This window comes from Lethenteron reissneri, chromosome 23 (assembly GCF_015708825.2).
Source record: "Lethenteron reissneri isolate LAM-NWPU_2019-01 chromosome 23, ASM1570882v1, whole genome shotgun sequence".
NCBI lineage: Eukaryota > Metazoa > Chordata > Hyperoartia > Petromyzontiformes > Petromyzontidae > Lethenteron > Lethenteron reissneri.
In genome coordinates this window covers 1,726,316-1,738,904 of record NC_083801.1, presented here as the reverse complement: position 1 = coordinate 1,738,904, position 12,589 = coordinate 1,726,316, and the positions used below count along the sequence as shown (strand labels likewise).

The window sequence follows — 12,589 nt, the reverse complement described above, 5'->3', positions numbered from 1 at the left end:
TGTGGGAAGGGGAGCGAGCACTCGGTAGTGATGGGCAAGGATGTAGCAACATCGCCGCCTACTGTGAAAACTTGTTCGGACCCTCCTGAAAAAAAAAGATTTGAGACTCGGTCATGAGGCTTTCGTGGCTAAACGAGTGTATAACACATTCCTTCTGCGGAGGGAGCTGGTTGGAACGTTCGGTTGCTCGGTCAATGGCCAGGGTCAACGGCGGCGTGGTGTATTCCGCAAATATGCCCGACTGTGAGGGCAGGCACAAGCCGGCGTGAGTAGGTTAAACGTTGAGTTTTATAAGGGAACCACGGGGTGACCAGCCCCTCCCCACCCAGCCCCACCCCTCCCACCCCCACCCTCCCCACCCAGCCCCTCCCCACCCAGCCCCTCCCCACCTAGCCCCACCCTCCCCACCCCACCTAGCCCCACCCTCCCCACCCAGCCCCACCCTCCCCACCCAGCCCCACCCTCCCCACCCAGCCCCACCCTGCACGACGGACACAATAATCCCCTGTGGGCTGGTGTAACCAGGAGGTTCCTACCAGTACAATATTGACTTACTCCACCGAGGGGAGGAGCAGCGGGGCAACACGAGTGTGGTCCCATTGCGCTACGAGGTGGTCCACTTGACTTGTAAGTTGAAGGTTTACAGGCAAGTTGGATGGTACGTTCCAAGTGACAACACTTCATGTCTAACGTTCAACAAGCGGACACGAGAAAGTGGTGTTTATGGTTTACTGTGCGACGTTACAGGTACAGGTACATGAGCGAAGGCTTTCAACAATAACAAAAAATTGACGTGACATCTGACCTGCACGAGGCAGCACGACTGCTGCGCAGTGGCAGCGCTTTCATTGTGGCTGCGTTCCAATTCCTAATGTTGCGAAGCAAGCAATAGTAGCACCATTCACTTACACAGGGGGAAAAAAACAACCGAAAAGAGCCTAGTTGAAATAAGCAGCAAAATACAAAAATATAACACTTAATGGGCAATTAATTTTTCAAGCGATACATCTGAATAAATAAAACCCTCAGCTGTAAGCCTCAGAAAACCTTTAAAATGCACGTCTGTATGTGAGCCTTCTGCATTATGCATCCACCTACGTTGAGGCATTGCTTGGAATTAATTTTTATGCTCAATATAAAAAGTACATTTGACCAATTTCCATGCATTAATTCAGAACCGCCATGTCAATAAGTTAGATGTCAATGTAATATTGCCTTACCAATTTCACTACGACCTACACGCTCGCGAATTAAGTTGATTAATCCTAAGAGGTCCATGTGACCCACTTAACTCGCACCCACAGGCTTTTCCATGAAGTCGGTTGTCACTTTCGTGAGATCAAGTCACTGCTGATAAATGCCTTTTCAGGTTGATCAATCTGACACTAAAATGATCATTTTATGAGACAGTGATTATATTAAATGAAAAGCTACAAAAACGTACGCGAGTTAACCGGACGTTTAAAAGTGGGTTTGACCAAAAGTGGCGTTTGTCCTGAGTGACAGATCACGCTTTTAGGCAACATGTAAACGCCACGTGCACTGAGGTGGGAAGCCCAGGTTAGTCTCTGGTTGCCAGTGTTGGGCCAGTGTTGGGCCAGTGTTGGGCTAGTGTTGGGCCAGTGTTGGGCCAGTGTTGGGCCAGTGTTGGGCCAGTTTTGGGCTAGTGTTGGGCCAGTGTTGGGCCAGTGTTGGGCCAGTGTTGGGCCCAGTGTTGGGCCAGTGTTGGGCCCAGTGTTGGGCCAGTGTTGGGCCAGTGTTGGGCCCAGTGTTGGGCCAGTTTTGGGCTCGTGTTGCTCCATGGGAGAGACACTGACAGATCTCCCACAGCCCAAGCTACTACCAGAGTTTATCAACATCATCATTATCGCCACCAGCCATGATCAAATCCCTGCTGAATGTGAATACTGACGTTTACACGAATATTTAAAGGGTGAGAATGATGTGAATAAAAATAATAATTGCATGAAATATGAACTAGAATGAAAAGTGTAAAAATTACTTGATTCTCAGATTAAATAATTGTGGCCAGGTTTTTTTTCCATAAAAGCATGGTCGTTTCTAACGATCAAAATGCGTCATGATATCGGAAATATATATTCCCGTGTACAGCACCGATGTGGGCTGCCCTTCTATCAGCAGTGACAGTTGGTCTGCCTCGACATTAACTCCCCCCCTACGTGGAGAAATTATCTATGTTACCGACAACCAGATGTGATGCCGACATATCCATGGAAAGAGCCCGCATAACACGTACTCTACCCTTTGATTTTAGAAATAGTGGTTAAAATTATTCTCTCTAAAAACATGAATCATTAATTAGCTTTATAAAAGTATTCAAAACTGTTCGTGATATATGCATGTTTATATAAATGAGAAATGACCAAAATTGCATTGAATTTTACCTAAAAACGCCATCTCTGGTCAATCACTACCCGGTTTGTAGGAGATTCACTGCAGCAGCTGAGACGCTAACGGCTATGGCCATGCAAGGCTATGGCATCTTTGGCATACAGGAAGCCTTGACATTTCATTCATTACAAATCATTCTGACAATGTGTGCGCATTTCCTTTAAATACTTCATCAGAAAATGCTCCAATGCACAAAACAAAACCAAAGTAAGCTTTCGCAAAGCCAGGGCTGTGTTGACCAAACGTCCGCACTCTGCAGAACGTGTCCACAATGCATTGACACGAACAACACTGACCTACTAAGTTCAAAGCAAGGTTACGCGCTGCGCCCAAAACTCGATGCCGCCTCCGCCCCCTTAGCAGGGGAGAGGGCCCATTTCTAGTGGCTCACGCGATGGTGAAAACAAGACACGAGAGAATGCGTCGACACCCATTGGCGGTGATGGGCCCCCCTCCTCCTCCTCCCGTGTGTGGCACACGCGCGCTCGTGCCATGCTGGGAAGTTGTGCGTTCGCTGCTATTGCTGCTGCTGCCGCTGCCAAGGACGACACCACCACCCCCCCCCCCATCTGCATGCGCGCACGCTACGACCGCTGCTGCCGATGTGGCTGATGCCACCACCTGCCCGAGCGCTAGGGGGGCTTGGACGGTAACACTGCGAAGGGCGAGCGAGGGAGCGGCGAGGCACCGCTACGTGTCTCGACACGGCCACTCGGCACCGTCGCACAGATATTGTAACAAGCTCCAGAGTCAAGACATTGCATGCTTTGTCAATAAAAAAAAAAGCAGCAGCAGCTTCCAATAGCTCGAAGCAAACATGGCCATTACAGGGTTAACAAAGAACATTGTTTGTATATACCGTAGAGCTCTAGAGAGAGAGAGATGGGGGGGGGGGCGTTTCAACCACACGATGGGCCATTGTGCGCCCCCTTTAGTGCGCTTGGAGAGCACGTGCGACGTCACCCCCAAGGCTGATTCATCATCATCATTATTATTGTACGAGGCAAGAGTCCGTTTAGACTTCAGAGGCTTTGCTTGAACGCGAGCGGAGACTTAGGACGCCTCATTGAGGGCCAGTTGCCGTGGCCTCTTGAGCTGAGAGTTCGTCGAGGGAGAGAGAGAGGGCCGTTGCTGTTCTAGTCGTTGTGCTTCATCTCCCGCGTTTACTATTGAGAAGAGTTTGCCCGCAAAAGAGCCGTGGTTTAAACGTCGGTTATTATTACAAATGAGTGAAATGGCACAGCAGAATCTGCCCGCTTTCACTACGACTACTACTACTAGCAAACAGCGACATCGTGGATACAAACTGCATAGTTACTTAGTGCACACATTAAAGGTTTGTTGTTGTTTTAATTGAAAACGGATTAACATTGCCGATGAAGGGTATCGTTACAGTAGTAGCCCCCATTGTGAGCGATGGGCGAGACTCAGTGAGGTGGTAGGGGGGGGGACGACTTCCAGCCCGCCCCTCAAAACGGTCGCCCAACGTCGTTCCAAAACAACGTCGTTCTGAACCGACCCCTCGGTGGGCTCAGAATTCGCGTGGCATCCCCTGACGGCCACTGTTATAACAACCTTGACGGACTCCGTTACGCAATGCTCGGGGGGGGGGGGGGCGGTCGGTCAGCCGGTCTTCACTTCTCCACCCGTCACTCGAATGTACGTCGTTTACCCCAGGGCGCGTCGTCGTCATCATCATCTCCCCCCCCCCTCCTCCTTGCCTACTGCTCCCTTGCAACCCCCTGCTGCTTTGTGTTTCGATCCCGAGCGCAGCTCGGTTGGGAGCCATCGCGTGGTTGTAACTGAAGCGTCCGTTGGACGTGCCAATCGTGACGGGTGAAATACGCTTCAAACTAAATGTGGCGAAGCGTCAAGGCGAGCGTTTGCGTGCGTCGTTCCGGCACGCGGGAAAAAAAAAAACAGTTTGACGGGCATCTGTTGTTTGATTAACAGGCGTTGCTGCATTGCTACAACAATAATAAAAAGGACCCTGGAGCGAGAGTCGATGATGTTCGCCGCTTGTAAAAAGAAAGCACCCGTGAGATAAAAGAAAGCACTTGGGAGGCCACCGTGACCCGAACGGACGCGACGTTTCGCCGGTGAAAGTTGTGAACGTGGAACGGCGCTTACTATAATCCCAAGGGGCCGTTCGTGGACGAGATGTTGCACCCAGCTGGAACCTTTCCGACGCTTCCGAATCGCTGGGGCGAGAGTCGGGAGAGAATTACTCTCATCTACTGAGAACTAAAGGCACAGTAACTGCAACCCATCCACATGCCACGCTGACGCTGTCTTGGCTGGGACCAGGTTACTCCTTTTAAATATAAAACTCCTCACTTAAGCAGAAGGCAATCACTCCGATACGATGCAGCAGGTTTCACACGCGCAGCGTCAGAACGGCCACGCGCGTTTAGACTCGGCCGTTCCTCGCGCCGGAGCACGGAAACCGGGGGGGAGGGGGGGGCCCTGGGGGCACTCGGGGAAGGTGGGGGTATGGCTGGAGGTGAGAAAGCGCCACGGGCGCGATGCCGGGCCCGGTTCCCCCGTGGCTAGCGGCGCCGGCGCGCGTGCTGCACGGAGCTGTTCTCGATGCACAGCACCACGAAGGGGCTGTTGCAGTTGTACGCCTGCTGCTCCAGCAGGCGGCCCTGCTGCAGCGGCGAGGCCTGGCCCACGGGGCTGCCCGACGTGTCGCCCACGCGCCACGATGAGCAGTGGCTCGTCATGAGCCGCTTGCCGCTGCTGTCCGATCCGTGCCACAGCATCTTTTGTGGCCTGTGGCAGGGAGACGGGGGACCCGCGGTCAGCACAATCGAGGGAAGTTTTGTATTATTTATTGTTACTACGTTACCTTGCCGATCTCGTCAAGCAGTATGAAGCATCACGCAAACTCCGGTCATCCTCGCAGCAGCGGCGTCTGGCTAACCATCGAACAAAGACGGTCACTGCATCGCGCACTTTCAGATGCGCTTCTGCGGCCGTCTGCAGTGCTCTTCCGATATTTGGAGGCCACTAGAGATATGCAGTTTCAAATGTAGATTGAAAACTCATTTCTTTAGAGCTGCTTTTTGTCTTTAGTTTGCTGTTCTTCCCCCGAACCTCCGACTAGCATGGTTGGCTACGTTCGACGCGAAATAAGTTCAACGTACATACTGCAGGTGACTCCGAGCGAGAGCTCTTCAACCAACCGCGCATCGCCCACGCGTTGCGCTACGAGGGGCGCACACGCAGAACCCGCAGCTCACCGCGTTTCACAGGCACGCACAGACAGCACCCACCATCGAGGGTCGCTCAGCACGTTTGTCCCATCGAAGGAGTAGATGGGAATGCTGGTGTCGAAGTTGCCATTGGAGCCGTCGAACAGGCTCTCCCAGCTCTGGAACAGCTTCTGTCCCTGCATGGCAAAAAACAAAGAAAATCCCGTATCGCCTTTAATAAACTGTTGAGGCAAGCGCCGTTAGCGAGCACCTACGAAGGCCGGCATGGCCTGGCCGCCTTTGTCTCCCGAGTGGCAATGTTTACACACCGCACCAGTACTAATTTTAGGCCGAGTCGACCTAGGGGAGGCCCAGGACCGGTTCAGACAATGGTCAGTGGTGTTGGTCGTGAGCGGGTAGCGACCAGGGGTTCGCCGGGTTCGTAGCGAAGCGCGCTAACTGCTACACTACACAGTCAGCGCCGATGTTTCACTGCCGCGTAATGCAACTTACATTGGGAAATGTTACACGACCACTCAAGGCAAATAAACCCAATACATATATATAAACACGTGCAGATGAAAGGAATGCAACATTACAGTAAAACTTCGTTATTTCTGTATTTGATCATTCGTAATTGGGGATAATGGGGGATAATTGGACACGGCTGCGCTTTCGGCATATACACAGTATATTAGTAGTTCACCATGAGCCGAATTGCCGTACCGAATGGTCCATTTTCGGCATGCACGTGGAGTGACGCCGCACGCCACGACCAAACCGACGACTCGGTCTGGTGGCGGGGCGCGTGGTGAGCGTCGGTGCGGACCCGTTGTCATTTTGGACTTTACCTTGTTTGTGCACTCTGTGCAAGCCAACCCCCGCAGAAATGTCGTCTACACCTACATCAAGACGTAATAGAACGGGACTGTAGTATAAATCCCTTAGTCCGCGAGACAAATACAAAGTTTTGGATGGAATGGATGCGAGTGTGTCAATGCGTATGGTGTGCAAAGAGTTTCGAAAACAATTTTTTTTTAATTGGAGCAGGAGGCACTGGGGAGCATCATTGTACGTAATTCGGAATATTGCATAATTCGGCAAGGCCAGAGCCGCATACGTGTCGAATTAACAAGGGTTGACTTCATGTATACGATGATGCTGGATGTAATCTCCACTGAGCGCCGAGTACAATTGTCAAACATATTTTGCTTGTTTTTTCCTCCAGTTCGCTGAAAAAACAATTCAATCTGGATATTACCCCCTTACGTGACTTGATTGACTCCGTCGGGCAGTGGAGCGCTAAAGTTAAACTACACGATCAAACCCCAACTAAACTAATCACGAATCTTCTTGGTTCTTTCGGTAAAGTCACGTAGAAGGGAAGTAATAAAATAATAAAAATAAAACATAATAAAACAATTCTCACGACGTTTCGGCCACAACGCAAGCAGCCGTCCTCAGGTGAAAACCAGGTCCGTCGAGGCGACAGAGTCTGAATGAAACAGCACACGGGCTTAGAGCATATATATAAGCTGGGCGCATTGACAAAGGAATTTGCATATCAACAGGAATTTAGCATATTTATGGGAAATGCAGGAATGTAATTAGTACTGCATATGCATGTGCATTATGCAGGATTAACAGCATCAAAGGGAGCTGCAGTTACTGCTGCTGCAGCAGTTGCTGCTGCTGCTGCAGTTGCTGCTGCTGCTGCAGTTTCTGCTGCTGCTGCAGTTGCTGCTGCTGCTGCACTTGCTGCTGCACTTGCTGCACTTGCTGCTGCTGCTGCACTTGCTGCTGCTGCTGCACTTGCTGCTGCTGCTGCACTTGCTGCTGCTGCTGCAGTTGCTGCCTTATCCATTTTAATATAACACTATGTATTATTCTACCCACCCTAATGTGTATCATACTGCTATATGTTTACTGTACAATTACGACACCATACATTACTCTGCACACTGCACCATGCCAGTGAGTGGAACGCGGTCTGAAAGTCACCGTTAACGTGAACACAATCAGTTAAGATCCGAAATGGTTTATTACGTCCTTCCAATGATTGCTAAGCCAGAATCCATCTTCTCGGTTGAAATTGTCTCTGTGTTTGTATATGTGGATCGCCTCATGAACGAATCTCTCATGATAGCCAGATGGCTTGCAGAGAACCTCTGTCTTGGAGAAGTCAATGTCATGTGAGCCCACTGAATTGTAACAGTGATCTGCCACGGCTGAGGTGTTTGTCCTACCGTGTTTCAGGTCTGCCTTATGTTCACGGATGCGGTCCGAGACATGTCGTTTGGTTTCTCCAATGTAACTGCTACCACAGAGGCAACTTAGTTTGTAGACGCCAGGGTACTGTATGTCTGGAACCACATCTTTTACAGACGGGACCAGATCACGGATTTTATGTACTGTGTTGAATCGGACCTGGATCTAAAGATGTGGTTCCAGACATACAGTACCCTGGCGTCTACAAACTAAGTTGCCTCTGTGGTAGCAGTTACATTGGAGAAACCAAACGACATGTCTCGGACCGCATCCGTGAACATAAGGCAGACCTGAAACACGGTAGGACAAACACCTCAGCCGTGGCAGATCACTGTTACAATTCAGTGGGCTCACATGACATTGACTTCTCCAAGACAGAGGTTCTCTGCAAGCCATCTGGCTATCATGAGAGATTCGTTCATGAGGCGATCCACATATACAAACACAGAGACAATTTCAACCGAGAAGATGGATTCTGGCTTAGCAATCATTGGAAGGACGTAATAAACCATTTCGGATCTTAACTGATTGTGTTCACGTTAACGGTGACTTTCAGACCGCGTTCCACTCACTGGCATGGTGCAGTGTGCAGAGTAATGTATGGTGTCGTAATTGTACAGTAAACATATAGCAGTATGATACACATTAGGGTGGGTAGAATAATACATAGTGTTATATTAAAATGGATAAGGCAGCAACTGCAGCAGCAAGTGCAGCAGCAGCAGCAAGTGCAGCAGCAGCAGCAAGTGCAGCAGCAGCAGCAAGTGCAGCAGCAGCAGCAAGTGCAGCAGCAGCAGCAAGTGCAGCAGCAGCAGCAACTGCAGCAGCAGCAGAAACTGCAGCAGCAGCAGCAACTGCAGCAGCAGCAGCAACTGCTGCAGCAGCAGTAACTGCAGCTCCCTTTGATGCTGTTAATCCTGCATAATGCACATGCATATGCAGTACTAATTACATTCCTGCATTTCCCATAAATATGCTAAATTCCTGTTGATATGCAAATTCCTTTGTCAATGCGCCCAGCTTATATATATGCTCTAAGCCCGTGTGCTGTTTCATTCAGACTCTGTCGCCTCGACGGACCTGGTTTTCACCTGAGGACGGCTGCTTGCGTTGTGGCCGAAAACGTCGTGAGAATTGTTTTATTATGTTTTATTTTTATTATTTTATTACTTCCCTTCTACGTGACTTTACCGAAAGAACCAAGAAGATGAATCCCTGCAGTCACGAAAGCTTTAAATCGAAATTTAATCACGAATCGTGAGTAATACCCACAATATCAAAAGGTAGCTACGGGCATGATCACAACGATTCGATCCCTGCAAATTCCATAGCAACCAATGGCATTCTCCTTCTTTCGTACGGCTGCTGATGTAGATGCAGAACAACGACTTAAATTTCATATTTAGGTGAAGCCAGACAACCGTGGCAGGAGCAAGCGGAGTAGTGTATCATCATCGCCGCTCTGATGTCTCCTTCGTATTTGTGGATCGGGCATTGCGTCGTTATACATTGTAGGGCCTCTTCTGGATGACCAAAGTCACACACTGGAGAGTTTTTAATCTGCTATGGTTTGTGCGGATGCAGTTTAGGGTGGACCATGAGCTTTGTGGAAGATCAAACCCAGGGATCTTATCAATAGCATTGATTTATATACATATACAATGACACCAATTATGCAAGAAAAAACATTGACCAAAGTGTCACGTGTTTCCCTGGCTTTCAACGTGCACTATGGACGTCAACACTGAACGGCACTTTGTATCACCCGGTTCGCTCGTTAAATCTGTATTGCAAAACATAAAAGTAACCTGGCCCACGGAGTTTCTCCATCATACACTAAAAGTACTAATGCACATTCGCTGAGATGCAGAGCTGATGGCAAAGTCAGCGAGGGGCACAGCGCAAGTTTTTACTATTTTAAACTATTTTTTATTCTACGAGGTAAGGCTCACTGAGCTATGTAGCCCTTTTTTTAGAAGAGACCTGGACACAAATGACAGCTCAACGAGTAGCTTCATCATTTGGAAATTTATAGCAGCCGAATAAGCACATAATTCGAAATGTGGAGGGGAAAAACCGGAGGACCCAGACGAAAATCCATGCGACCACTGGGTCAGGATCGAACCCACAGCCATCCTGCATACGAGGCGAAGGAGTTAACATCTCACCACCATCATGGGACCTCCTTTGCCAGTACCAAAAAATGAGAAGAGGTTTTCCCCTTTTTTTCTGGCAACAAAACAGGTGTTAAGATGTTAAAACACCAAACTGAAACCTTTTACAAGGAATCATGTCTGCATTAACCACAATGTTTGTGGTCAGAATGCAAACAAAAAACATACTCTGATAATATATGCCTTGTCTTTAAAACTGATTGGTCCACACCAGAGACAGCTTTCTTTCGAGCCTCGTCTCAAACGGTGTTAGACCAGATGACGCCAAAAGGCGTACAGCACAAAGACAAGCGCTATCAGAGTAATGAGCGCTCGGGGTGAAGGCAGTGGAGCAGGGAAGAGAGAGAGAGAGGGGGGGGGCCCTGAGGAAGCCTGACCATGAGGTTCACGATGGGCACGCTGTTGCGGTCGGCCCTGCGCACGACCGCCGCCAGGTCCTGGTCGTGGGAGGTGAGGAAGGCCCGGTAGGTGCCCTGCAGGCCGGCCGCGTGCGCCTGCTGGAAGCACAGGATGTCTGCGCCGCGGATGCCGTGCATGTCACCCGTCATTGGCCTGTTGAGCGCCACCAGGTGGAGCTGCTGGCACGGCAATGGCACACGGGAGGGTGGAGAGGGGGGCACGCGAAGCGAGCCGTGAGAACGACTTGAACAAGGAGTTGAGCACAGTCGTCGAGTACAGGCGCGAGGGAAGTGAATGCCAGAGTGGAGCAGTGCGAGGGGAAGATGCGGCAAGGGGAGTGTTTGTGACGTGCAGTGTGGTGAATGGGTGTTGAGTGGCTGTCCCTCATTGTGCATGCCTCCAGGGCGGCCCAGAGGTTCATGAAGACTCAGGGCAGGATGCCACAAACTGGCCTAATGTGGGACTCTCTTTTGTGTAAGGCCCACCTCGGTAAATTCATCCGTTTTGTCCCTCTCCCCCCGCACCCTCGCCCACCACTCTGGATGGCATGTCCGTCTGTCTATAAATATCTCTCTGCCTCTCTTCTACTTATCTCTCTGTCTGTTGCTCTGTGTCCTTCTGTGTCTCTCCATGTGCCTCTGCGCGTCTCTGTGACCTCCCCTCTCTGTCTCCGTATCTGTCCATGTTCCTCTCTCTGTGTAAGGGTGGCGAGATGTTAACGACCTCACCTGGTACACATGAGGGTCATGGGTTCGATCCCCACCCTGATGCCTGTATATTTGGAGTTTGCATGTCTCTCTCCCCGTGGGTCACGTGGATTTTTATCGGGGTCCTCCGGTTTTACCCTCCACATTTTGAAAAATGCGTTGAGAGTATTTATCTGCTATAAATGTACACATGATGATAAGCCACTTCGTTGGCCTATCATTTGTGGCCAGGTTGCTTCTGAAAAGGAGCTATATAGCTCAGTGGGCCTTATCTGATAAAATAATAAGAAAGTGAATAGTTTTTTAGTTCATAGTAACTGGTCTAGCTCTCTGCGTCTCTCCGTCTCTGCATGCTTATGTATCCCTCTCCATGTGCCCCTCTCCGTGTGTCTCTGTGTTTATCTCTCGGGCTGTTCTTCCTCCCATGTACACGGGGCCCCCCTCCCTGAGTGGAGACAGCTCCGAGTGTGAGCAGTCCGCCGTCGCTGCGTACCTTGTGTCCATTGTGGTATCTGGGTGCCCGGGGAGGCCACGCTGGCTGGGGGTTCAGTTGCACCACCTCGCTCTGGGGCAGACGAGCCTTGGGTGGAAAACAAACACTCGGTCACAGCGGCGGTGAAGTGACCCCTAAGCAAGTCAAATCAAAGTGCAGCTGCAATGTGCAGCTCAAACTCATGCTGCGTTCTTCATCTTCTTTCGTATCGATATGAGTTGAGTAACAACTATAAATCAATGTCCAGGTTGTGGATCCAGCCGCTGGCTTCAGAGCACAGCGGGTGTGAACCCCACAGTGGACACAAGTTCACACGGAGACCCACAGACTCGCGCAGAGACCCACAGACTCACGCAGAGACCCACAGACTCACGCAGAGACCCACAGACTCACACAGAGACCCACAGACTCACGCAGAGACCCACAGACTCACACAGAGACCCACAAACTCACACAGAGACCCACAGACTCACGCAGAGACCCACAGACTCACGCAGAGACCCACAGACTCACACAGAGACCCACAGACTCGCGCAGAGACCCACAGACTCGCGCAGAGACCCACAGACTCACACAGAGACCCACAGACTCGCGCAGAGACCCACAGACTCGCGCAGAGACCCAGAGATTAATACAGAGAGCCACGGACTTGCGTAGAGACCCACAGACTCACACAGAGACCCACAGACTCACAAAGAGACCCACAGACTCACGCAGAGACCCACAGACGGCACGCGGCCCACTGCTCGTGGCAACGTGCCACGAGCAGGGGAAGGGAATCGCGATGGTCTGGGGAGCAGCGGGTGACTCACGTGGGTGTTGCTGCTAGGGATGGCAATGGTGTCTCCAAGCTGCAACAACAACAACAACGACGATGACAAAGACGAAGATTACACGACACACATCACGCCACTACGATCACAAAACTACAACATTGAT

At 50.5% G+C, this 12,589-nt stretch overlaps 1 protein-coding gene across 1 annotated transcript in view; it reads right to left on the bottom strand.

Moving 5' to 3' along the window:
* Positions 1 to 715: 715 nt before the first annotated feature.
* LOC133345824 (collagen alpha-1(XVIII) chain-like) overlaps positions 716 to 12,589 on the bottom strand; it is a 144,628-nt gene continuing 132,754 nt past the window's right edge. The window contains 5 exon segments of the mRNA XM_061556836.1: positions 716 to 5,187; positions 5,691 to 5,806; positions 10,429 to 10,626; positions 11,651 to 11,737; positions 12,463 to 12,501. Coding sequence (XP_061412820.1) covers positions 4,962 to 5,187; positions 5,691 to 5,806; positions 10,429 to 10,626; positions 11,651 to 11,737; positions 12,463 to 12,501 — 666 coding nt within the window. The 3' untranslated portion in view covers positions 716 to 4,961.